The 26,794-nt window shown below is 40.5% G+C and overlaps 1 protein-coding gene across 1 annotated transcript; it reads left to right on the top strand.

Annotated features, from left to right (window-relative positions):
- LOC143880238 (protein LURP-one-related 15-like) lies at positions 1 to 26,794 on the top strand. The gene is made up of 3 exons (XM_077383067.1): positions 1 to 384; positions 18,267 to 18,494; positions 26,511 to 26,794. Exons 1-3 carry the CDS (start codon positions 136 to 138, stop codon positions 26,655 to 26,657), a joined length of 624 nt encoding a protein of 207 aa, XP_077239182.1. The 5' UTR covers positions 1 to 135; the 3' UTR covers positions 26,658 to 26,794.

Here is a 26,794-nt window from a genome sequence, read left to right as displayed (position 1 = left end):
ATATAGACTTATTACAACTTACAACCCTTTGGCGTAAACAACTAGACCCGTGAAGAGACCTCTCCAAAATCCAAATAGGAGACCTAGGAAAAGAGCTGAGAAAGAAAAAAGGAAGAGCTTAGTTTGTTCCGTCGGATGATGGCTGGAAGCAGCTACGCGCCGTTTAGCGTGGCCGTCGCCGTTGTGGGCCCTCAATTCTGCGCATCTTATCCCGTGGATCTCATCGTTACGGAAAAGGCTCTGAGCATTACTCACGGAGATTACGTCGTCACCGATGTTAACGGGAACGTGGTGTTCAAAGTCAAAGGGAAATTGCTAAGCCGCAGAGACAAGCGAATCTTGGTAGATGCTGTTGGAAATCCTATCGTTACTATGCAACAAAAGGTCCCATCTTCTTTTCTTTCCCCCTTTTCAGCAAGAAATCAACTTATAGGGATCTTATATTTGAGAAATTATATGGTATTTATAGGGATATTTGAGAAATTATTATAGGGATCTGATATTTGACCTGATATTTATAGCCACACACTTTTTTTTTTTTTTTGTGTATATACCTTTTGATTTGTGTAATACTGCCTGTTTCTTTAGTATCGCCGATCACAATGGAGAGGCCTAGAAGGGGCGTTCTAGGCTGTTCATCCGCTCAATCAACGCTTGCAAATAGGGAAATGATATATTTGTCCTCTTTTATTCCCCGGGCCACCTCCTTGTACTATATAAGAGTAGTCATAAATACACTAAAGGAGACTGGCGGCCAAAATATAAAACAAATAAATAAAGGAAAAATTATTAAAAAAATGCAAAGTTTTACTTATATTGTGAAGAAAGGGTAGGGATTTTAAATTTATAAAAGAGGGGGCTGTTAGGTACGAAATTTTGGGTTTTAGGACAAATATACCCCCTTGCTTTTCCCACCACTTTTTGAGCTCTAATCCCTATGTATTCTCACCTACCCATTTGACCTTTTTGTTTTTTCTTTCCTAAGCTTTTCCAACGTGAAAACTCCATTGACAAGTTATCCAAGCTCCATTGCCATTGTAGTTTCCAAAAAAAAACTCTATTGCCAACGTTTCGAAGCTCTATTGCCACGTAGTGTTGAAGAAAAACTCTATTTGCAACGTGATAAAGCTCCATTGCCATTGCAGTTTTGGAAAAAAAACTCCATTGCCAACGTGATAAAGCTCCGTCTCTACTGTTATCCGTCGGATTTCTGACGTTTGTTTCGGACTTCTGACTCGGAAGTCCGAACCAACCTTCGGATTTCCGACGAAAACCAGTCGATTTGCCATTTCTACTGGCTTCCATTCGGAAGTCCGACCATTGGTTCGGACTTCCGACTCGGAGTTTAAGGCAGGGTTCCCTAATGGTTCCGGGGTATAAAATGTGGTTCCCTAGTGGTTCCGGGGTAGAAAATGTGGTTCCCTATTGGTTCCAGGGTAGAAAATGTCATTCCTTAGTGGTTCCGGGGTAGAAAATGTGGTTCTCTAGTGGTTCCGGGGTATAAAATGTGGTTCCCTACTGGTTTCGAGGTATAAGATGTGGTTCCCTAGTGGTTTCGGGGTATAAAATGTGGTTCCATGTTGGTTCCGGGGTATAAAATGTGGTTCCCTAGTGGTTCCGGGGTAAAAAATGTCGTTCCTTAGTGGTTCGGGGGTAGAAAATGTGGTTCTCTAGTGGTTCCGGGGTATAAAATGTGGTTCCCTACTGGTTTCGAGGTATAAGATGTGGTTCCCTAGTGGTTTCGGGGTATAAAATGTGGTTCCCTAGTGGTTCCGTGGTATAAGATGTGGTTCCCTAGTGGTTCCGGGGTAGAAAATGTCGTTCCCTAGTGGTTCCGGGGTATAAAATATAGTTCCCTAATGATTCTGTGGCATAAGATGTGGTTCCCTAGTGGTTTCGGTGTATAAAATGTTGTTCCCTAGTGGTTTCAGGGTAGAAAATGTGGTTCCTTAGTGGTTTCGTGGAATAAGATGTGGTTCCCTCATGGTTCCGGGGTATAAAATGTGGTTCCCTAGTGGTTCCGAGGTATAAAATGTGGTTCCCTAGTGGTTCCGGGGTATAAAATGTGGTTCCCTAGTGGTTCCGGGGTATAAATGTGGTTCGGAAGTCCCCGTCGGACTTCCGAATATTTATTCGGACTTCCAAATATAATCCAAAAGCATAACCCATTCTACTGTCTCCGTTCGAACTTCCGAACAATTATTCAGACTTCCGAATTTAAGCCAGAAGGATACCCCATTGTTCTGTCTCAGTTCGGACTTCCGAAATTCGGTTCAGAAGTCCTAGTTGGACTTCCAAACAATGATTCAGACTTGCGAATCAAAGCAAGAAGAATACCCCATGTGGTACCGGAGCCTATGTTATGGTTCCAAAAGGCTTAAAACACTCATGATCAATTTCAAAATACTATTAGAATGTCCCAATCACAAGTAGCACTCTTGGAACTATCATTTAGACTCTTGGAACCACTTAACACCTCGGAACAACTATAATATGGTTCCTAAGTGGTCCCGGAACCTATGTAATGGTTCCAAAAGGTTTAAAACACTCATGATCACTTTCAAAACCAATTTCATACTATTAGAATGTCCCCATCACAAGTACCACTCTTGGAACCATAATTTGGACTCTTGGAACCACTTAACACCTCGGAACAACTATAATATGGTTCCCAAGTGGTTCCGGAGACTATATATTTTTTCTAAAATGTTTAAAACACTCATGATCAGTTTTAAAACCAATTTCATACTATTATAATGTCCCAATCACAAGTAGCACTCTTGGAACCATAATTTAGACTCTTCGAACCACTTAACACCTAGGAACAACTATAACATGGTTCCCTAATGGTTCCGAGGCCTATGTAATGGTTCCAAAGGTTTAAAACACTCATGATCAGTTTAAAAACCAATTTCATACTATATATTCGGACTTCCGAGCGAGTTCGAAAATGGCAAAAAATAATTCTCATGTGCTTAGAAAACCAATGACACAATCATGAGTACTTTTATAACCAATTTCATACTATTAGAATACCTGAACCACATGTAGCACTCTTCGAACCATAATTTAGACTCTTGGAACCGCTTAACACCTCAGAACAACTACAATATGGTTCTGAAGTACTTCCGGGGCCAATGTAATGGTTCCAAAAGATTTAAAACACTCATGATCAGTTTAAAAACCAATGTCATGCTATTAGAATGTCCCAATCACAAGTAGCACTCTTGGAACCATCATTTAGACTCTTGGAACCACTTAACACCTCAGAACAACTATAATATGGTTCCCAAGTGGTTCTGGAGCCTATGTAATGGTTCCAAACGGTTTAAAACACTCATGATCAGTTTCAAAATACTATTAGAATGTCCCAATCACAAGTAGCACTCTTGGAACCATCATTTAGACTCTTGGAACCACTTAACACCTCGGAACAACTATAATATGGTTCCCAAGTGGTTCCGGAGCCTATGTAATGGTTCCAAAAGGTTTAAAACACTCATGATCAGTTTCAAAATACTATTAGACAATCACAAGTAACACTCTTGGAACCACTTAACACCTCGGAACAACTATAATATGGTTCCCAAGTGGTCCCGGAACCTATGTAATGGTTCCAAAAGGTTTAAAACACTCATGATCACTTTCAAAACCAATTTCATACTATTAGAATGTCCCCATCACAAGTACCACTCTTGGAACCATAATTTAGACTCTTGGAACCACTTAACACCTCGGAACAACTATAATATGGTTCCCAAGTGGTTCCGGAGACTGTAATTTTTTCAATTGTTTAAAACACTCATGATCAGTTTTAAAACGAATTTCATACTATTATAATGTCCCAATCACAAGTAGCACTCCTGGAACCATAATTTAGACTCTTCGAACCATTTAACACCTCAGAACAACTATAATATGGTTCCCAAGTGGTTCCGGAGCCTAGGTTATGGTTCCAAAAGGTTTAAAACACTCATGATCGATTTCAAAATACTATTATAATGTCCCAATCACAAGTAGCACTCTTGGAACCATCATTTAGACTCTTGGAACCACTTAACACCTCGGAACAACTATAATATGGTTCCCAAGTGGTTCCGGAACCTATGTAATGGTTCCAAAAGGTTTAAAACACTCATGATCAGTTTCAAAACCAATTTCATACTATTAGAATGTCCCCATCACAAGTACCACTCTTGGAACCATAATTTAGACTCTTGGAACCACTTAACACCTCAGAACAACTATAATATGGTTCCCAAGTGGTTCCGGAGACTATATAATTTTTCCAAAATGTGTAAAGCACTCATGATCAGTTTTAAAACCAATTTCAGACTATTATAATGTCCCAATCACAAGGAGCACTCTTGGAACCATAATTTAGACTCTTTGAACCACTTAACACCTCGGAACAACTATAATATGGTTCCCTATTGGTTCCGGGGCCTATGTAATGGTTCCAAAGGTTTAAAACACTCATGATCAGTTTCAAAACCAATTTCATACTATTAGAATGTCCCCATCACAAGTACCACTCTTGGAACCATAATTTAGACATACTTGGAGCTATGTTTATCACCCAAGTAGTTTAGTAAGTAATGGAATTTTTTTTTCAAAGAACAATGGCTGTTTTTTACGTTGGCAATGGCTGTTTTTCGTCAACCCAGGTATTGGCAATGGCTGTTTTTCGTCAACCCAGGTATTGGCAATGGCTGTTTCTCACGTTAGAACTTGCTTGGGGACGAAGAAAGAAAAGAAAAGGTGGTAGGTGAAATATATTAGGGATTAGAGCCTACATAGTTGGTGGGAAAAAGCAAGGGGGGGTATTTTCATCCTAAATGGTCTATTTTCGTACCTGACAGCCCTTTTTTTTATAGATTTGAAATGTCCATCCTTTGTTCACAATTTAGCATAAACTTTGCATTTTTTTAATGATTTTCCATAAATAAACGATGCTAGGAAGCACCAACTTGTTTTTATTAGTTTTTATGATGATAGGCAATGCTAGACCCATTGTGAATCCAACCCATTGACTTTGGTCAAACTATGATCAAATGGTCCTTAAGCCATTAATTACGCTTTTATCGAAAGGGATCTTTATGATTTTATAATATTATTTTCTTAAGGGCGATGATATTTTCACTCCCCTGTAGTACACATTTGCCCCCCTTATAACGTGAATAGGGGGCAACTTTAACGCTTTTTGACGTCAAATCACGTTAAAAGGGGGGGCGAATGTGTACCGCCGGGGGCTGAAAATATCATCGCCCTTTTCTTAATTAAGTTGTTGGACACCAACTGTTGGAAGTATAAGCTTGACCACTTGGACTTTTGGAACCCATTACATGCACGGAGCTTGCCATGCACTCATTGAATTTTCTTAACTTGGAACTTTGACTTGACTTGACTACATTGAAACTCATTTTGTTGGAGTTAATGGCCTGGGGACTTAGTTTTATGTTTTGGAATTGTGCAAGTCTTTTACTTTACCTTTGTTAATGTGTTAATGGTACTTAGGGAAGCTAAATTTAGTTATGAAATGTTAATCTCGGATTTGAAGTATAGACTATATTTTGGGTCATGCATCTTCTTTATTTGTAAGCCATTCTGGTGAAATTTGAAGGCTTTTCAGCAGTATAACAACTTCGGGTTGTTTCTTTGTGTGTTAGGCATCAAGAGAACAATTTTCTTCTCTTGAAACTCATATTCTCCCTCCAACCTAAGTTGGTTTCATTCCAACAAAGTGGTATCAGAGCGTAGGTTGAAGGTTTATCATGACTTGCAACAATATGTTGCAACCTCAACTTCCTCGATTCAATGGCAAGAACTACAACCAATGGAGCATTCAAATGAAGGTGTTGTATGGATCTCAAGATCTATGGGATATTGTTGAAAATGGCGTTGGAGAACCAAAGGATTAAGCGGCTCTCACTACACAACAATGCAATGAGTTGAAAGACAATCGGAAGAAGGATAAGAAGGCTTTGTTCTTTATCTATTGAGCGGTAGATGAAGTCTTTTTTGAACAAATTTCATCGGTGATTTCGGCAAAAGAACCATGGGATACACTCTATACATCATACATACGAGAAGACAAAGTAAAGTTGGTAAGATTACAAACTCTTAAATGTGAATTTGATTCATTAAGGATGAATGATTCGGAATCGGCTAAAGACTTTTTCAATCTTGTTATTTCTCTTGTAAATCAATTGAGAATAAATGGTGAAGATATTTAAATTCGAAGGATTTTAGAGAAAATCCTTAGAAGTTTGACTCGAAAATTTGAGTATATTGTTGTTGCAATTGAAGAATAAAAGGATCTAACATCTTTATCCTTAGAAAGTTTTTTGGGATCACTCCAATCCCATGAACTACGAATGAAGCAATTTGATTCTTCTTCTCTAGAACAAGCTTTTCAAACTCAAGTCTCTTTGAGTTGGTTTTAGAGGAAGAGGAAGAGGAAGAAATTCTTTTCGTGAAAGAGGGAGAAATGGTGAAGAAATCAAGAAAAAGAAAAAGATGAAAGTGGTTCTTCTACAAGACGAAGAGGGAGAGGAAGACCCTTATCACAAATTCAATTTATCATCGCAAAAATTATGGCCATACGGCCATATCATGAAGTATTGTAAAAAGAGGCTGGCGGAAGAATCTAGTTTTATGCATGAGAAGGAAGAAAGTAAAGAAGAAGACACTATTTTTCTTGCTTGTAATATGCAAGAAGTGGCTCTTGATGAGACATTGTATCTTGATAGTGGTTGTCGTAACCACATGACCGGCAACAAAGGCATGTTTGTAAAGTTGGATGAATCTCTTCAAAGTAAAGTTTGAACGGGTGATGATAAGAGGCTTTCCGTAAGGTGAAGTGGTGATATTCTCATCCAAACAAAAAAAGGTGTCAAGCGCATCTCCAATGTTTTCTATGTTCCCGGTCTAAAGCATAATCTCTTTAGTGTTAGGTAAGTTTTAATGAAAGGGCATCATGTTCATTTCAAGGAAGATATATGCAAAATCAAAGACAAAAATTATGTCCTCATAGCTAAAGTGAGAATGACTCAAAACAAGATGTTTCATCTAAAGTTTCAAAGTGAAGGTCTCCTTCAACACCATTGTCAAAGATATGTCATGGCTATGGCATCTTCACTATGGTCATTTGAGCTTTAACACTTTATCTCTCATGTACAAGAAGCATATGGTGAGAGGCATGCCTAAAATCAACTGCTAAGATCAAGTGTGGGAAGGATGTGTGCATGGAAAGCATCAAACAGACTCTTTTCTCATTGGAAAGGCTTGGAGGGCATCAAATCCTCTTGAGTTATGCATTCAGATTTATGCGGGCCTATGCAAATAGTATTAATTAGAGGTAATCGATATTTTATTACCTTCGTTGATGATTATAGTAGAAAGACATGGGTTTATTTTCTTAAAGAAAAATTGAAAGTCTAAGGATGCTTTAAAACTTTCAAGAGCTTGGTTGAAAAACACATTGGTTTCATGTTGAAAACTTTGCGTTCCGATAGAGGTGGTTAATATGTTTCTCATGAGTTTGAGAACTTCTTGAAGAGAATGGGATTCGTCATCAACTTTCCACTCGGTACACACCTCAACAAAATGGGTTACCCGAAAGAAAGAATCGGACGATTATGGAACTAGCTAGAAGTATGTTGAAAGCCAAAGGAATGCCTAATATGTTTTGGGCGGAAGCTGTTGCACGTACTGTCTATCTCTTGAACCGGGCTTCATCAAAAAATGTTTAAGGTATGACTTCTCAAGAAGCTTGGAGTGGTCATAAGCCTTGTGTTTCTCACTTGAGACTTTTTGGTAGTATTGCGTACTCTCACTTGCCGGATGAAACAAGAAGAAAGTTGGATGATAAATTGGATGATAAATCTGAAAAATGTGTCCTTGTTGGGTATAGCGAAAGTTCAAAAGCATACAAGTTGTTCAATCCTATGACTAAGAAGCTTGTCATGAGTAGGGATGTGAGGTTGAATGGAGAAGAATCTTGGAATTAGAATCAAAGTGAGAAGAAGAAATAAGTTTTCGTAGATATGGATGAAAACAAAGATACTTATGATGGTGGAATTGAAGAAAATGTAGAGGATAAGACTCCTTTTAACTCTCAATCTTCTTCGGCTCCATTTTCTTCGTCGTCTTAAACGAGCCTTGACTCCCTTCCAAAGAAGACAAAAAAAAGTATAAGAGAAATTTATGAAAAGTCTAGAAGAATTACCGATGAAGAGTTGGTGAATTTGCTTTGTTTGCCAATGCCAATCCAATTAGTTTTGAGGAGGCATGTCAAGAAGAAAAGTGGAAGCAAGCAATGGAGAAGAAATGTATTCTATTCAAAGGAACAATACTTAGGAGCTAATGGAGTTTCCAAATGGGCAAAAGACTATTGCTATGAAGTGGATATACAAGGCAAAGTTGAATGCAAGTGGTGAAGTTGAAAAGTATACAGCTCGCTTAGTAGTAAAAGGCTACAAGCAAAGGTATGGCATTGATTATAAAGAAGTGTTTGCTCCCCTTGGTCGTCTTGAGACAATTCATATGGTTCTAGCTCTGGCGGCACAAAATAGTTGGAAAGTTGTCAAATGGATGTCAAATCGGCATTCTTGAATGGGTTTCTTGAAGAGGAGGTGTATGTTGATCAACCTTCCGGTTACGTGGAGAAAGGTGAAGAAAGCAAAGTGCCGATTGAAGAAAGCTTTATATGGCTTGAAGCAGGCACCAAGGGCATGGTATAGTCACATTGAAGGATATTTGATGAAGAACGGTTTCAAAAGGTGTCCTTATGAAAATAGCCTCTACATCAAAGAGTGCATCCAAGGTGACTGCACGCACTAGCTTGGTGGAGCCCGTGATCCTGCGCTCACAAAGAAAGCGTCAGTGGGCCCAGAGTTATGGCTCCGGGCGGCCACTTCGACACTCAAGTCAGAGATGGGCAACACAGACAAAGGACGATGAGAAAGGGTGAGGGCCAAGACGAGTTACCAGCAAAATATAGTAGTTGGAATCTGCCTGCTTGAGTGTGTAGACGCCCTTTTATAGGGGAGGAGGCCCACGATTCCCATGACGCCAGTCATGCCCTTGACTTTGGGCGCATGGGGCGTAATGGGCGGGGGTTATAATTATGGGGATGTGATTCCCTGGAATTCTAGGCGGAGATGGAGGGTGGTGATCTTGGCGGGAATCTTTGAATTGAGACAGGGCGCGCTTAGTGTAATGGTCATCCGGATTGATCGTACGGTGGCGGGATTTTCGCGATTATGTCCGACATTCTTGGAAGTCGGTACCGTCGATGATGCAGGGTCTTTGCACGGCGTGGGGTGCAGGTTTAGTGGAGGGTTGGAAGGTTGGGTCGGTGCCGATGGTTCCTTGCTCTTTATTTGGGGAGTTTTGAGGTTTGAAGTTGTTGTGAGGGTCGGTACCGTGCATACCCATTTTACCCCCAACATACTGCCCCCTTACTTCCTTGTGCCGTTATACGGGTCGAGGAAGTAGCACTGTTTCAGAGGTTGCTCATTACCGATACGATATTCTGATGGTGGTTCAGAGGGAAGACACGTCATTTTGGCGGGAGTATAAGGCTTCATTTGTGGATTCAAAACATTGCATCGTTGTTTGGGGATTTGAAACGACGGCTCCTTGATGGGATTTTTCATAATGGTGTGCGTTTTCCGAAGCAATTCCCGCTTTTAGTTTTCATAAATGTGCTTTGAAAAACGGCGGGACTATTGAATGTCCCGCCTAGATTTCCTGCTTTTATTTTTTCCTATTTAAAGGAGCGAAGGGGGTTTTCTCAGGGTGCTTTTTCATTCGCTTCATCTTCTTCTTCATTTCTCTCTTCCCTCTTTCCAATATGTCGCAAGAGCAAGCTGTGGGGGATCAACCGACGGCTTAGTTATAAATTCCGTTCCGGTCGCCGTTCCGTTTTGGCTACTGGAACGGAACGTTTCGGTGTTTCGGCCGTTTCGTTCGAAACTTTCCGTTCCGCTCCGGCGAGGGGAATTTTACAAAAAAAAAGTTAAAAATATGAAAAAAAATTCAGTGGGTATGGTGAATTTTTTAGAATTTTTGTTCCATTCCGACGAGGGGAATTTTTGGGAATTTTTTGAATCTTTTTTGAATTTTTTGCAAAAAGACGAAAATAGCCCTCCAAACAGCACCCCCACGGTCATAAAACGAGGGTAAATATGTAAAATACACTCCCCAACAGCCATACGGGCATTTCTGTAATTTTTTGGATTTGTTTTGAATTTTTTTAATTTTTTCCAACTTTCCAACCCCATTCCGGCCGGAATAGGGGCTTTCGCCCATTCCGGCCGGAATGACCGGAACGGACCGGAATCTGGACCGGAACGGAAAATATAGGCATTCCGTTCCGGAACCGGAATTCCGGTGCGTTCCGGCCGGAACGGAACGGAATTGATAACTAAGACCGACGGCGATTATTCCGGTGGTGGAAGTGAATTCCCTGTCGGGAAGCAACGAGGAGCATCATGATCGCGTCGAGGAGCCAATGGCTAAGAGGACATGGAGGTCCGGAGAGGGGAAGGAAATAATGGAGAAATCCATTTCGCCGACGGCGATTGCTCCGGTTATTGACTCTCCAGTGAGTGGAAAAGGGGGAAGGGAGGGGTCAAAGAAGAGGAGGGTGGAGCCTGATGATTCGTCGGAATCTGATCAAGGCCCTTCGGTGGTTGTGACGTGTCTCCCTTTCGACAGGGTCCACGGTTACGCGGTGAACTTTAAGAGGTCGTTGAAACATTTCAAGACGAGGGGATATGGTGTGGCCAATGAGCTCGTTTTGTTGGGGAAGGAGGGCGCTCGACTGAAGGAGAGGGTCGAGGAATTGGAGAAGGAGAATGGGTCTCTGAAAGCCCGTCTCCAAGAGCTATCTGGAGAGGCTCTGATGGTCGGTACTGAAGGATGTCCGAAGGGGGACTTTCTTAAAGAAGATCTGGAGGAAGATCCCGAGGATGATCCGAGCGAGTGATCAGCCATAATCCCGATAACGGCACCACCAGGATCGAGCTTCCTTCTGGAGCCAAGAAGATTGTGCCAAGTGAGTGCCGTGGCATTATGGGTCGGAGAGCTTTGTGTTTTTCTTTTGTAGCTCTGTAGAGTCTTAGTTGCACGTGTTTTTCTATATTTCTTGTCATTGGCCTATAAGCCCTCCTTTTGTAGAAATTATCATATTCGAATAAAGAGCAGGTTCTTTTTGTACTCCGTTGTTTCCGCATTGTAGCTTTTGTGTTAGTCCGCACAGATTGATGTAAGGTCCTTGATGTGGTAGCATAATTAGTAGGTACCGAGTGATGTGAGAGTCTACACGACCTTGTTTTCTTCAAGTGTTTCCCTGCTTATTGGTCGGTACCGAACCATAAGTATGGTTATGCGGTTGGTTTTAGCCTTGGCAAGTTTTCTGGGATGTCTCAGGGAGATTGTCGGTATCGAAGCCGACTGTGTGTTGGGGCCATGCATTCCGGTACCGAACTATGAGAGTCTACACGACCTTGTTTTCTTCAAGTGTTTCCCTGCTTATTGTTCGGTACTGAACCATAAGTATGGTTATGCGGTTGGTTTTAGCCTTGGCAAGTTTTCTGGGATGTCTCGAGGTGATTGTCGGTATCGAAGCCGACTGTGGGTTGGGGCCATGCATTCCGGGACGACCCTCGGTACCGTGAGAAATTTCCTCGGTCTTTGCCTTGCGAGTTATTGATTATGGAGTGACGTGTCATCCGGAGATCTCTCGAAAGGACAACTGCTTACCCTAGCCTTTTCCCGGGTTTTTTCCAAAAGATCAAGGTTGCTTCTCATGTGGTTGGAGTTGGCCTACTCATCATATGCTTCGAGTCTCGTGGAATGGGCACCAATTTCAACTTCTTACCCTCCGAAGGCGAGGCTGAAGGGCGACTCTCTGGTAGCAGTTTTTGGAGTGGTGCGATATGCCCAAAGTACGTTTGGCAGTTCCTCGGCCCACAATCCTCGGGCGTTTTCCACGCGTTTCTTGAGTCCTTGGAGGAGGATCCGGTTGGTCACTTCCACCTGCCCATTGGCCTTGGGATGACCGACCCAGGTAAACCTTTGCTCGATACCGAGTCTTCCACAAAAGTCTTTAAACTGCATGCTCGCGAACTGGGTCCCGTTGTCGGTGACCAGAATCCTGGGAATCCCAAATCGACAAATGATATCGTGGTAGAAGAAGTTTTCGGTTTCCTTTGAGGTGATCTTTTTCACCGCCTTGTGCTTGACCCACTTGGTGAAGTAATCGATAGCCACATACATCATTCGATGCCCTCTGGTAGAATTCTGGAATGGGCCCAGTAGGTCCATGCTCCACATGGCAAAGGGGATGGGGCTGGCTATCGGTTTGTCGGCGGCTGCTCGAAGGCGCGGTATCGTCGCAAACTTTTGGCATTGTTCGCATCTTCTGATGAAGTCCGAGGCATCTTGTTGGAGCGTTGGCTAGAAGAATCATCGGCGGAGGATCTTGTGGGCTAGGACTTTTCCCTCCAAATGATCTCCTCAGATTCCTTCATGGACCTCCCTCATTGCTAGGTCTGCAGCCATAGGTCGGAGACATTTGAGTAGGGGCCATGCGAAGGAGCGCTTGTAGAGCGTCTGACCGGATACCCGGAGAAGGCGTCCATGAAGCTCAACATTTCGTGTCCTGCGGTAGCGTCGATGAGGTGGTCGATCCGGGGGAGCGGGTAACAGTCCTTCGGTCAAAAGCCTTGTTGAGATCTGTGAAATCGATACAGATTCGCCACTTCCCGTTCGACTTTTTCACCATTACGACATTGGCGAGCCATTCCGGGTACCGGATTCCCCTGATGAAACCGGCACTGAGGAGCTTGTCTACTTCTTCTTTGATATGCTTTTGTCTTTCCACGACGAAATTACGCTTTTTCTGCTTAACGGACTTGTAGCATGGGTTCACATTTAACTTGTGAACTACAACGTCGAAGGGGATTCCTTGCATGTCTGAAGCGGACCACGCAAAGACATCTGAATTAGCCCTAAAAAATCCACAAGATCGGAACGGGCTTTACCTGATAGGAGGGATCCAATTTGGACCGTCCGCTCTTCTAATTCGAGGAAAAGGAGGATTTTGGAGAGTTCTTCGACTGGTTCTCCTCTTGTCATCTCGATTCGAGGGTCGGTCCCGCCTATGGAAAAAGATTCTTTGGCTGCCTTCTTCTTCTTCAGCAGGCTGGCGTAGCACACGCGGGCCTTCTCTTGGTCGCCTCGGACGTCCCCGATCCTGCTTCTTGTTGGAAACTTTATTTTTAGATGGGCAGTGGAGACCACTGCCCCCAGTTCATTTAACGAGGGTCTGCCGATGACCGCGTTGTAAGTTGAAGGCACGCACACCACCAAGAAAGTTTGCATGATAGTTCTCTAGGCGGGGTAGGTCCCGAACGTCACTGATATCTTGATTTTTCCTCGTACTTTAATTTCTCCTCCGAAGAATCCAAAGATGGACCAGTCTACTGGTTCTAGGTTATCAATGTGCATTTCGTTGAAGGCACTCTGATGAAGTACGTTGATAGAGCTTCCGGTGTCTAATAAGATTCTGCCCACGTTGAAGTTGGCGATGGCGAGGCGGACTACTATAGCGTCGTCATGGGGTCGTTGTATGTTCTTGTAATTCTTTTCAGTGAAAGTGATGGGCAAATCGTCCGTCGGCTCCGCCCGTGGATTCAGTAGAACCTGAATTCTGATATTACTTCTACCCCCCTCCCCTATATATAGGGGTCGGGCAAAATTTCGCAAATTACGAATTAATTTCGCAATTTGCAAAATTTTGTCCTATAGGGGGGTATTTTCGGAACTTCGACATGCCATAACTCCTCGTTTGGACTCGAAATCGCGCGGTGTCAGATCTGTTGAATTCCTTGTCCGAGGAGCATCAAATGAGTCTAATTTCAAGCTTTGAATTGGTGTGTAAATTTTGGTGTGTAATAAAAAAGGAGTTTTCCGGAGTCTTTCGGGAGTATTCGGAACTTCAACAAGCCATAACTCCTTTGTTTGGACTCCAAATCGTGCGCGGTCGGTAGGGGTGTAAATGGATATTCGAAAATTCGATTACCATCCGCATCCGAATCCGTTTAAAGCGAATATTATCCGGATCCGTTTCAAGCGGATATTATCCGAATCCGTTTATGAGATATCCGGCTCTTAGCGGATGCGAATCTGGTAAATGGTATATCCGATCCGTTTAACATCCGAATCCAAGAAGTAAATTCTTTTTATTTATTATTAATAATATCATTAATATTTATTTTTAGTAATGACACACTATCTTTTGTTTCTAAAAGAAAAGTAAATTTTCTTTTTAGAAAAAACAAAAACAAAAAGTGTTTTGGGTAGGAAATGAAGTAATCTCTCATTTTAAGGGCATTCTTGGAGTTTGACATGGCTTCTTTATGAAGCAACAAATGTGGGCTGTAGGATGAAAAAGACAAATGGATGATGGTGATTGAAAGAAGATGTCATAGTTTCTAGAGAATTCTAGAGCAAAAAGGCCATAGTCATTTATGGTAAATGGACGGCTCAGATCAATTTTCCAACTTAGGGTTATATAAAAACCCAAAATGCAATTAAAAGAGGGGACTTCTAAGGTTTGCAAGGAGAAGCAAGAGAGGAGAAATGAGGAGGCTGAGACACCATCTTCGGCATTCCTTGGTGCCTCCAATCCCACCAAAATCCACTGCCGCCCCTCTCCACCTTCTCACAGCCACTTCCATCACCGCCAGTCACCTCCATCTCTAACCCAATCATCATCTCCATCCTCATTTCTCTTCATCTTCCACAATCAACACTCCCACTTCCACTGTTCAAAATAGCCCAAACCCATTCCATCATATACATAAAAAAAGAAAAAATCCAAAGACCACTACCACTATCATCATCCATCCCCACCGCCTCTCTCTCTCTCTGCCTTTGTTTTAAAAGGAAGAAGAGAATCTCATATATTTTAGGGTTTGAGAGTTAATTTTGTGAAGAGAAGGTAGAGGTATGGTTTTAGGGTTTGGAAAATTTATTCGAGGAGTAAGAATGAGAAGAAAGATAAAGTGCTGCAGTAAAATGTTTGAATTGACCGGATAAACGGATACGGATAATATCCGAATTCGAAAAATATCCGACGGATACGAATTCGGTAATAGATATTAAATATCCGTCAAATTCGAATCCGAATCCAAATTCGGATATAGCCATACCCGATTCGAATTCGATCCGTTTACACCCCTAGCGGTCGGATCCGTTGGATTCCTTATTCCAAGGAGAATCTAATGAGTCGAATATTGCAAGCTTTTGGGTGAAGTGTTTTTAGGTAAAAACGTATGTTTTTGACTCAAAGTTAACTTTTCCTTGAAATGCCGTGTGTAAACGGGCTTTTTGACTGTGCCGAAAAAGACGGGTGCCATGTAAAAATGGGCTTTTTGTTGTAACATTTAGGATAAACTAATTTTTGAGAAATCCTCCGAGTTTCTTAACCTAAAGAGAGAGATCGAGAGAGAGAATAGGGGCTCTGGGACTCGTCATGAGACTCTTTCTCACGACAACCTATCATTAGTACCACCTTGACAAAATTGGGTGTCTACACATAGCGCCTCCATTGCTCTTGATATGCAGATTTGTTCGCCGTGCTCTCATTCATGGGGAGGCCCTGTTGAATCGCTCTCGCTATTGTGCTACTTCATGAGAGCTGCTCTTTTTTATGGCCATTGATCTTGATGTTGTTTCCTGTGGCCGTTGCTGTCCTTTTTAGTATTATGCTTTCATTATGTATTTACCACACCAGCTTGAGGAGTGTTATACCAAGCTGGATTTGTTTATGGGCTTATTTTACTTTTTTGATGCATGTTCCTTTTTGTTGTACCTTTTAGTTGTTGTTGTAGTCTCCCTAGTAGCAAGCTGGAGTTCCACAGTGTATACACTCCAGCTTGAGGGGGAGTGTTGAGTGTATTAGAGGGTAGTTTAGTCATTTATTTATGTTGAGGGTATTATTGTCATTGTACTTTGGATGCCCTAGTTGGGCCTTATATATACATCATTTAGAGGGACAGCTCCTTAGTGGAGTCTCTCACCATCTTCTCTAGTCCTCTTCTCCTCCTTCTCTAACCCTAGCTTCATTCTAACACTTCCATCTCTTCCACCTCTTCCTTGTCTTATAAGAAATCAATTGCATTTTATTTTCGCCTCACGCTTTCCTTTTGGTGAAAGAAAGGGATATTTCTACCTCCTTTTGTTTTGGTAGGTAAGCTGGGATCGAACTTGAGACCTCAAGGTTGAGAAACAAAGGCTCAAACGTTGAGCTACAGGCCGAACCATTTTTATTTTCTTCTTCGAGCCATGCTGTCCTCGATTTTTGTTTCCAACTTATATCCCTCGGTGTATTATCTGTTGGAGAAGAATTGTATCTATTGGAGATGAAATAATAGAAACCAGTTTGCTTCAAGGCGCGAAATCGCTTTCCTTAAGACAGATTTCGCCCCTACTAGAAGTGTGCAAAGGGGATCCGCGAATTGCCTCCAAGATACAATAAAGCCAGTAGGAAATTCCTACTAATATCTGACGAAATGCCCGTAGAGGATAACAAGCCTTAGAGAATCAGTCTAATTATTGTTTCTACAGTATAACAATAATTAGATAAACAACAATGAAACAATATGTAAAAAGACTTTGGTGGGATAGAAAAGAGTGTAAAAAATGCACTAGAACTTTTAGAATTGCACCAGAAATGGGTAAATTCATTTCTGTCATGAAATGGCTGGGTTCTACTATTTTTATAGGGCCTCTGGTGACTTTTCATTGTGAAAAGCACCCCAGTATAGGGTCTTTCCAGTTCGGTTTGAATTCTGGTCGTTAGATCACGCCCATTCGCGATTCAACGATCCAGATCAATCTTGGAGTGACTGTTGGGATATTTAAAACCCCTTCCTCTCCCGTAACCGTTAGATCACGACCGATCGTCAATCTACGGTTCGGATCATACCTGATCGCCTCTTGACCGTTGGGAAGTTACTCCTCATGATCCAGATTGCAACCGATCGATCCGACGTCTCAGATCGCACCCGATCGGGCACTAGTCGTTGGCACATCCGAGCGCGATCCTACGGTTTGGATCGCACCCGCTCGGAACCACCATCGGATCACTACGATCTCGATCAACGGCTCAGATCGAATCTTGTAAAATTAAAGGCTCCAATCGTTCCTCGCTACGATGCGGCGTGCAACGTGCAAAGTGCACCTAAAAAGAGCCACTATGTGTCCTATAGCCCATTTTGCCCACGCCACACATGCGAGTGTGTGAACGGTGCGTTGCACCGTCCCGCGAGTCCACCCATGGCTAATACTTGTGCAACAAAGCAAGATAAAAGAGTGGGTAAAGTAATATATACCCATCTTCAACTTTTCTCCCAAGCAATGTGGGACTATCTTTTCAATGCAATTCTACACTCTTTCTAAAAGCAAAAGCAGAAAGAAACTTTTTCAAAGAAAAGTTTCTTTTTCCAAAACAACTTTAAGAAAACATTTTCCAAAACTAGTTTTGACCACAAAACACATGATTTTGAAAAATCTCTAACATTCTCATACTCGATTTGTTTTTCTTTCCAAGGCCCCGAGTCTTTCCCTTCATACTCAATCAAGATAGGCTTCCTCTTCTACCGTAGACTTTTATAGGTTTGGTTCTCTTTTATTCTATGCTAGGGTCCCCATCATTGATGAGCCACTGCCCATATCTATCTGATTGGATGATTCCTACATTTTTTATTGACTAACTTTTCTGATTAATGAGATTTTGCTCCACGGTCTGTATGACAGTGTGCATCCACAGATACACAATTATTATCACAGTAAATGGGCCACACCATGGTAGAGAATGGGTGTGCTTCTGGGAAAAAAAACCCTCAAATGAAACTAGGAATTCTGGTAGATCTTTCTAGGAAGCTTAGACACTTGAAGCATTTTTTGTGTTAAGTCTCTTTGAAAATCTATTCAAATGTTCTTTTTCCTTTCTGGAAAATGATTCCCAGTTGTCTGATAATGATTTTCTTCAGTTCAAGAAAACACTTTTTCGATTGGCTGTTAATAGATTTTTGGGGCTTGTGAAGCCTTTTAGCAGGTAGAAAAGTGATACTAGTGTCACTACTAAAACAGGGGCAGTGAGAATATGGATTGCCTTAATTTATTTTCTTCTTATTTGTCTCCTCTTCTTTCTTGTTTCTTGTTTCTTGTTTCATGTGTATTTCTAGATCATGAGTGCACATAGACGATGGAAAGCTTATAGAGGAGATAGCACAGCCGACAAAGATCTACTATTTAGTGCCAAGAAGTCTTCTCTGATTCAGTTCAAGACATCGTTGGATGTATTCTTAGCTGCGAACACAAAGGAAGATATTTGTGACTTTAAGATACACGGAAGCTATTTTGAGAGAGCGTGCACTATTTCCAGGGGAGATTCTACTGTCATTGTTGCACAAGTAAGAAACATGGGTCCCTTTTGTCTGTTATTTGAGCATGGAAATAAAAGGGTGATGATAAATGCTCCCTCTCTTAGCCATGAATGTGTCCCTTCAGTGGTTTTATGAATATTGAACCATCTTTTTTTCATCATAAAACCACTAGAAGGGGCCCTTTCTAGTAAAAAAAGGAAGTGAATTTGCCATTTCCCTAATAAAAGTGAGGCTATTTAAGGCTTTCTCAGTAGATGGAACGACTCAGTTCCTCCAAAATCTTCTTATACAATGCACCTACAATGAAAAATCTCTATAAGAGCAGAACCATCTGATATAAGAAGTGGGGCCTAATTAATCCCTCACCTCAGACCGATTTTTTTCCCTGTTCCTACGATAAAAAAAATTCATTCTCTTCACAAAATTAGGAGGTAGAACCCATAAAGATTTCTTTTCCGATTCATCCCTGGAATTGGACACCTCATTCAAGAGTTTTTTTTTACCAGAAAGTCCCATTAAATGCAGATCAGTTGGGACCCACTTGCTATCACTATCCAATCTTGATTCAAAACTCTTAGATTGATTGCCCCCTTAGAAGTTTTGCCAATAAGTTAGTTTGTTTCTCTTCTTGAAACTACTTCTTACCAACCAACTAGATGACCTTAATCCTTCATCCTTGGGTCTCCCATTCTGCAGATGCTCTGGCTTGAAAGTCACCATGATCAGACAATCTTAAATACTCCATTCCAGGCCTGCTCAAAGATGGTTAACCAAAACATTATGCAATATTTATAGTCTAACTCCTCCGGTTGAGAATGGCTAGGATTGTTTGGTTGAAAGTTTTTGAAGCTAATGACATCTACATTAGTTAAGTGTCATGCCCCAAACCATCACCAAGGCTTGGAACATAACAGCTCTACATACCTGTAAAGAAGACTCTACAAGCATACAAGGCTAACGGTATAACAGAACCATCTCAAAATATCTATATTAATTCAAATCCATAATCATCCATAAACTAATTAATCTCATAATCTCCAAGTGTTTATCCTTCACTCTGTCCACCCCATAAACTGAATAAAGTATTATTAAAAACCTGTCAATCAAATACTCACTCTAACTAATTTAAAATAACAATCTTCTCCCTCGTGATACTCTCCTCTTTCCGCTCCAACTCCAAACTAGAATCACGTCTCAGGATATGAAATTTGTATACCATGGGTGAGCCAAAGCTCATGTGAAGTAATAAGAACTACACTAACAGATAGAGTATCAATAACAGAGATAATATGGTCATAATCAAGTTTCAGATGGTTCTTTGATACAAATATCAATGTCAGAGTTCAATACATCTTGGGTTCAGAAAGAGCTTAGTTTATTATTGTTCAGAAATTCAACTGTCGACAGTTTCTTGGTGAATTATGCATTCCCCACTGACTTGGGTCCCGAATTGGCCAATAGTTCATATTGTTCAGTCTGCCAAGTGTATTATGCATTCCTGAAATTCCAAAGGTGGTCCCGAGTACGGCAACTTATGAGGAGAGAGAAATTAGGTTACTAACAAGTTTTAATTCTTTTGAAAACTCAGACCCAATTTTGGAAATTAAGAGATCAACAATAAAATTCAATTACACAAGTTAAATCTAAAGTGCAAATGCAAATTAAGGAGCAAGAGTAAGAGAGATTGCACCCGAGATTTAAAGTGGTTCGGTCCTCAAAACGCGAGGCCTACTCCACTCCACCAACCAAACCCGTTGATGGCTTCACTATGTGATCTTCTTAACTTCGGCGAAGATCGGTGCCGATTACAAATTCCGATTACCTTTAACCTTGGTGGCAATCTTCACCACGGAGAGTGGGCTACGCTTCTCCGAACACTCGTCCGATACAAGTTCTTAACTAAGAAAGAAAGAACAAAAAATCCCTCACAAGGGTTTACAAATTGTAGAAGATGTACAAATTGAGCCTATAGATCCAAATCCTAATCTTAGAGGATGAGAGGCATAATCAAGTTTGGTTCACTCTTTGGATGTTCAAATGAAGTTTTACAGTGTTAGGATTGATAGTTGGGAAGTTTAGAATGCCCATATATATAGGAAAACCAAAATATGACCGTTCAATGGCATTGTGGGAATTCCAGCAAAATTCGAAACGGCTCTTTTTCCGACCGTTGTAGTGTTCTCGGAGTTCCGAGAAAAAATCTCAGAGTTCCGGGAATACTAACAGAACTTGAAAAAATGTCTACTGGACCATTTCTCGGAGTTCCGAGAATTCTCGGAGTTTCGAGAAAAACTCTCGGAATTCCGAGAAGCCTATGTTGAGTAGATTTTCATTTCTGTTTTTAGGCTTCCAACTTAACACCAAGTTGGGATTGCTATGAGGGTTCCAAGGTGTTGGAACTCCACAAATACAATCACTTATATATTTAGGGTGTGTGTTTAATTACTTAATTATGCCTTTCAAAATCCTAAACTAGGATTGGATCTTAATACAATCTAATATAACTTGATCTTCAATGGATTCTTCAAGTCTTCATTTGTCTTGGACTTCGATGTCTTTGGCCTTCATGATGTAGTTCAATGAGAGCTTCTTGGCCTCAATCCAAGCAATGTTGTCTTAGCACCAATGTGATCTACAACTTAGACAATCAAACACATTAGTGATTATAAATCACTTGTGTATTGGAATCATCAAAATAAAATGGGAATGCCAAGGTGAAAACCATTGGGCTTACAATCTCCCCCTTTTTGATGATGACAAGCACAAGAGATTTTCCAATAAAAAGCACATATATTTTTCCTAATACTAAATTATCTCCCCCTTTGGCATCAATTAAAAAGATTGGAGTAAAAGAGAAACAAAGGGATGAAATATTCAATTTAATGCTCCCCCTTTTTCAAGGAAAAAGACAAACCTAGAACTCCCCCTATTTAGAATTTTTATTCAACATAAGAGGGGATATTTAATTAACTTTGAAAAAGATATTCAATTTTAAGCATTAGCCCCTAATCTAAGCATATATGATGAAAATCATATGGGGGCTTTGGGAACCCAAGATTTTTTGGTTCCACCATAATCCCTAATCTTAGATGCACATTGGAATTGGTAATGACCATTTATTCCACAATAATGGCATCTAATATGAGGGTTAGATACGCTAGTCCTATCATATGCATGTTTAGGTCTTTGACTAGTCTTCTTTAAGATTATGTCAATAATTTTGTCACCATTTAAGAATCCATGGAGACATAATCTTAACCTTTCATTTTCATTATGAAGATGGGTTATTTGATTTAGAAAATCATTAAATTCATCTTCGTAAAATTTGGAAGAGCTTGCCACATCTTGGAGTTTTGCAATTTGGCAAGATTTCTCATCCAAACAACCCTTAAGGGTTTCAATCTCAAGTTTAAAATTTTCAAGTTGTATTTGAGATTTGGAAGAAAATTCATTTTACAAAAAATTAAGTTCATTTTCTAATTTTGAAATGGATTTTTTTTGAACTTTATTTTTAGAAATTTGAGAGTGCAAGGTTGAGCACAATTCATCATATGATATTTTTTCACTATCACTACTAGATGAATAACATGAAGGGTTAGAGTTTACCTTGTCTTCATGGGTGAGTGCCATGAAGCAAAGATCGTCTTTCTTTTCTTCCCCTTCGCTTGAACTCTTTCCCGAGGTGCTAGTAGCATCCCATCCGGCGGCAAGAGCTTTATGTTTCTTCCATTCCTTCTTTCCCTTGTATTTTGAGGAAGATGACTTGAGAAGTGGACAATCCGGTCTTTTGTGTCCGGCCTTCTTGCAATTATAGCACCTTATTCCTCCTTCTATTTCACTTTCTTCTTTCTTCTTCGTTTTATCCTTTTTATGTTTCTTTCTCCATAAGCTTTTAAATTTCCTTAAAGCTTCTTCTTCATCGCTATCCGCCTCGCTAGAGGATGATGAGTTTGCTTTGAAGGCTTTTAGAGCTAGAGATCGACTCTCTTTCTCTTTCTCTTTCGGCTTCTTCTCCTCTTGTCGGCTAGTGAGGAGCATCTCATGGGTGATGAGAGATCCTACAAGCTCCTCCATGGTTAGCGTCTTGAGATTCTTTGATTCTTGTATGGCGGGTTACCTTTGGATCCCAATATGGAGGAAGAGACCTAAGCAACTTACTCACAAGCTCATCAGTAGGATAAGATTTACCAAGATTTGCTAATTCATTAGAAATTTTAGAAAAACGGGTATACATTTCGGAAATGCTTTCGTTTTGATCCATTCTAAACATTTCATATTTGCTCTTTAATAAGTTTATTTTGGAATCCTTAACTTGAGATGTTCCCTCATGGGTAACGGCAAGTGTATCCCAAATAACCTTGGCGGAATAAAAAAGAGCAACTCGATTAAACTCCTCCGTAGATAAGGCGCAAAACAAAGAATTTATAGCTTTGTAATTTAAATTTGCATGCCTTTTTTCTACGACATTCCATTCTTCAAATGGTTTGGAAGGCAACATGTATCCATTTTCAACAATGTGCCAAAGTTCCACATCTATCGAAAGGAGATAGATGCGCATCGTTGTCTTCCAATGTCCATAGTTAGACCCATTAAAGAAGGGAGGTCTAGTTGTGGAATGGCCCTCCGGAAGTCCGGTTCCATTTCTATCCGCCATTTCACAATTAGAAAGTTGCCAAAGATCTTATGATCTTTCCCTTGATGAAATTTTTAAAGAAAAATTTACCAAAGATTTATAGAAAAGAAAATCTTTTAAGAGCCTTTGCTCTGATACCAAGTGAAATTCCAAGGGTGGTCTTGAGTACGGCAACTTATGAGGAGAGAGAAATTAGGTTACTAACAAGTTTTAATTCTTTTGAAAACTCAGACCCAATTGTGGAAATTAAGAGATCAACAATAAAATTCAATTACACAAGTTAAATCTAAAGTGCAAATGCAAATTAAGGAGCAAGAGTAAGAGAGATTGCACCCGAGATTTAAAGTAGTTCGGTCCTCAAAACGCGAGGCCTACTCCATTCCACCAACCAAACCCGTTGATGGCTTCACTATGTGATCTTCTTAACTTCGGTGAAGATCGGTACTGATTACAAATTCCGATTACCTTTAACCTTGGTGGCAATCTTCACCATGGAGAGTGGGCTACGCTTCTCCGAACACTCGCCCGATACAAGTTCTTAACTAAGAAAGAAAGAACAAAAAATTCCTCACAAGGGTTTACAAATTGTAGAAGATGTACAAATTGAGCCTATAGATCCAAATCCTAATCTTAGAGGATGAGAGGCATAATCAAGTTTGGTTCACTCTTTGGATGTTCAAATGAAGTTTTACAGTGTTAGGATTGATAGTTGGGAAGTTTAGAATGCCCATATATATAGGAAAACCAAAATATGACCGTTCAATGGCATTGTGGTAATTCCAGCAAAATTCCAAACGGCTCTTTTTCCGACCGTTGTAGTGTTCTCGGAGTTCCGAGAAAAAATCTCGGAGTTCCGGGAATACTAACAGAACTTGAAAAAATGTCTACTGGACCATTTCTCGGAGTTCCGAGAAAAACTCTCGGAGTTCCGAGAAAAACTCTCGGAGTTCCGAGAAAAACTCTCAGAGTTCCGAGAAGCCTATGTTGAGCAGATTTTCATTTCTGTTTTAGGGCTTCCAACTTAACACCAAGTTGGGATTGCTATGAGGGTTCCAAGGTGTTGGAACTCCACAAATACAATCACTTATATATTTAGGGTGTGTTTAATTCCTTAATTATGCCTTTCAAAATCCTAAACTAGGATTGGATCTTAATACAATTTAATATAACTTGATCTTCAATGGATTCTTCAAGTCTTCATTTGTCTTGGACTTCGATGTCTTTGGCCTTCATGATTTGGTTCAATGAGAGCTTCTTGGCCTCAATCCAAGCAATGTTGTCTTAGCACCAATGTGATCTACAACTTAGACAATCAAACACATTAGTGATTATAAATCACTTGTGTATTGGAATCATCAAAATAAGATGGGAATGCCAAGGTGAAAACCATTGGGCTTACAATTCCCCACTAGCATGGGTCCAGAAATAAACTTAAGCTTCCCAAGAATTGTCAATATTCAATAGTGGGCTTCAATAAGAAATTGAATCAATACAATAATAAGTCAAACGATTTGATAAAAGTGCTTTTAGCCTCAAACATTCAGAAATCAATACCATACTAGGTTCATAGTTCAATGGGAAACATGGATATCGATAATATAATGCGTGCGTAGATCAAAGAATCAAATAGTATTCAAGATGGTTTACGAATAACCCGTCAGAGTAATCCCTATTAGTCACCTAAATCATGGTTTAAGAGTTGAGTCAGTCTCGAAGTCGTCCTTGAATTCCCTACGGTTAACAGTAAGGGCGTTTCACAATCAATCTCTATTGGACATCTCCTTGTATTAACTACGTGTTCTTAGTCAATTCAATCATTAGTGGGTCTAAGAAACAAGTCAGAATAATTTACCCCAAATTCAGAATTAAATAAATAAATTTCCAAATTCCAGCGGGTTCGGAATCCCGAACAGGGTCTTCGTACGTCTGAACTCATCCTTCGGAAGACCCTTCGGACGTTTCTGAGAATTGCCGAAGAATTTCTTGCTCTCGGGTTTTTCAAACTCTTCACCTTCGGGCGGCCGGATCGGACATCCGAACACCCTTCGGACGTCCGAACACCTCTCTTCGGGCGTCCGAGACTCGCGGGCCGAGTTTTCTTCCCAGGGTCGTGAATTACAGATTTTCTACCCGATTTCCACAAACTTCAAAGGGTGAATTACAGGGTCGAAACTTATTTGTTTGAACTCCGTTTCGCACGAGGTTGGGTCCGACGGACTCCGATTGACAAGGAGATTCCATTAAACCCAATTTCACGCATCAATACTCAATAAACAGAGATTACACCGAAGCCCTAAGATCTAAGTCAAAACCATAAATTCCCAATTTTCAAAGCCCAAACTTATTGCTCTTGAATTCGTTGGGGACCGAGAAACTAATCGTTCCACAAGAAATCCAAGAACAATCGTATTAATCGTTTCTAATGGGATTCAACCTTCGAACTTTCCCTTCTAATTACATTATTCCTCTTTTAGGATTCCATTACTCTTCAAGGAATCAATTTAGAGTGCGGATCTTACCTCAGTCTGCGTTCTCCAATCCTTGTTCTTGATTTTCCTTTCGTTCTCCACGAAAATCTCCTAGGGTTGCAGAAACGATTAGGGCTTGCTTTTAGTCTCCCTGATCTCCTTAATGTATATTTATAGGCTTCTTAAGAGATCCCTAATCAAAGCCAATTCCTCAAGACAAAAACGCCCCTCTCCAAAAGAGGGGGACGAATTTTGTTTAGGGGGTATTTGGGGTATTTCATTAAGCCTCTACGGATGAAGCTTATAATGCGTTTCTCACATCAGCTGCTTCTCATATTATCACTCCTCATTGTATAGATGCTGTAGCTTGAAAGTCACCATGATCAGACAGTCCTAACAATTAAATCAGAGGCCTCCTCAATCTCAAAGATGATTAACCAAAAGTGTGAGCAATATTAAATGTCAAATTTAATGTAACTTCCCATCTTTGTTGTCTTAGAACTAGAGTTGACAATTGTTCTTCTCTTTAATGGAGGCCTTCGATAGTATACTAGGTGCCCATCAAGATCCCCCCTTTGGTTTCCTTTGAAAACCTTGGTACTGGCTTCTACCTTATCTGTAGCCCATAATCATAATTACATGAATCCATAGGTGTAAATAATCGTACCAATCTGTCTATGTAGATTGTTACTCCACCTTTAATCGGATTATTTGATTTTGGTACCAATTATCATCTGTTGGATCAACCTTCGAAGCTAATCGAAGGCACAGCCTGCCAACATAATTAATGAGAATCACGACACAACCACCAACTTTTGTTAATTTGAGTGCAAGTTAATTAGATCAAATAATTTAACATTAGATAAAGTAAGTTGACTGAAGTAATTAGTTTCTCTAGTAAACTCAAGTAGTTATATTAAACGCTTACCAATGGTGATGCAGATGAGCCGAAAATATACGGCAAAGAACATTCTGCTTGGGAAGGACACATTTGGAGTGACAATTTACCCCAATGTTGATTATGCTTTCATTGTTGCTCTCATCGTGATCTTGGACGAGATTAACAAAGACAGGGATGACGTAGATTAATGGATAAATGTTTCCTCTCGCTACCCTGTTCTCATTTGTTGTGGTATGGGATTGCTAATATTTTCTATCTTATGAAAGTTATTAAGGTGTACCCATATAGCTTTATGCAATAAACATGCTTATGTTATTTGCAAACA

Source organism: Tasmannia lanceolata, unplaced genomic scaffold, assembly GCF_043159265.1.
Source record: "Tasmannia lanceolata isolate RefF3 unplaced genomic scaffold, GAP_Taslan_0.1 ptg000006l, whole genome shotgun sequence".
NCBI lineage: Eukaryota > Viridiplantae > Streptophyta > Magnoliopsida > Canellales > Winteraceae > Tasmannia > Tasmannia lanceolata.
The sequence above is the reverse complement of the archived record's forward strand: the minus strand, read 5'-3'. Positions and strand labels throughout refer to the sequence as shown.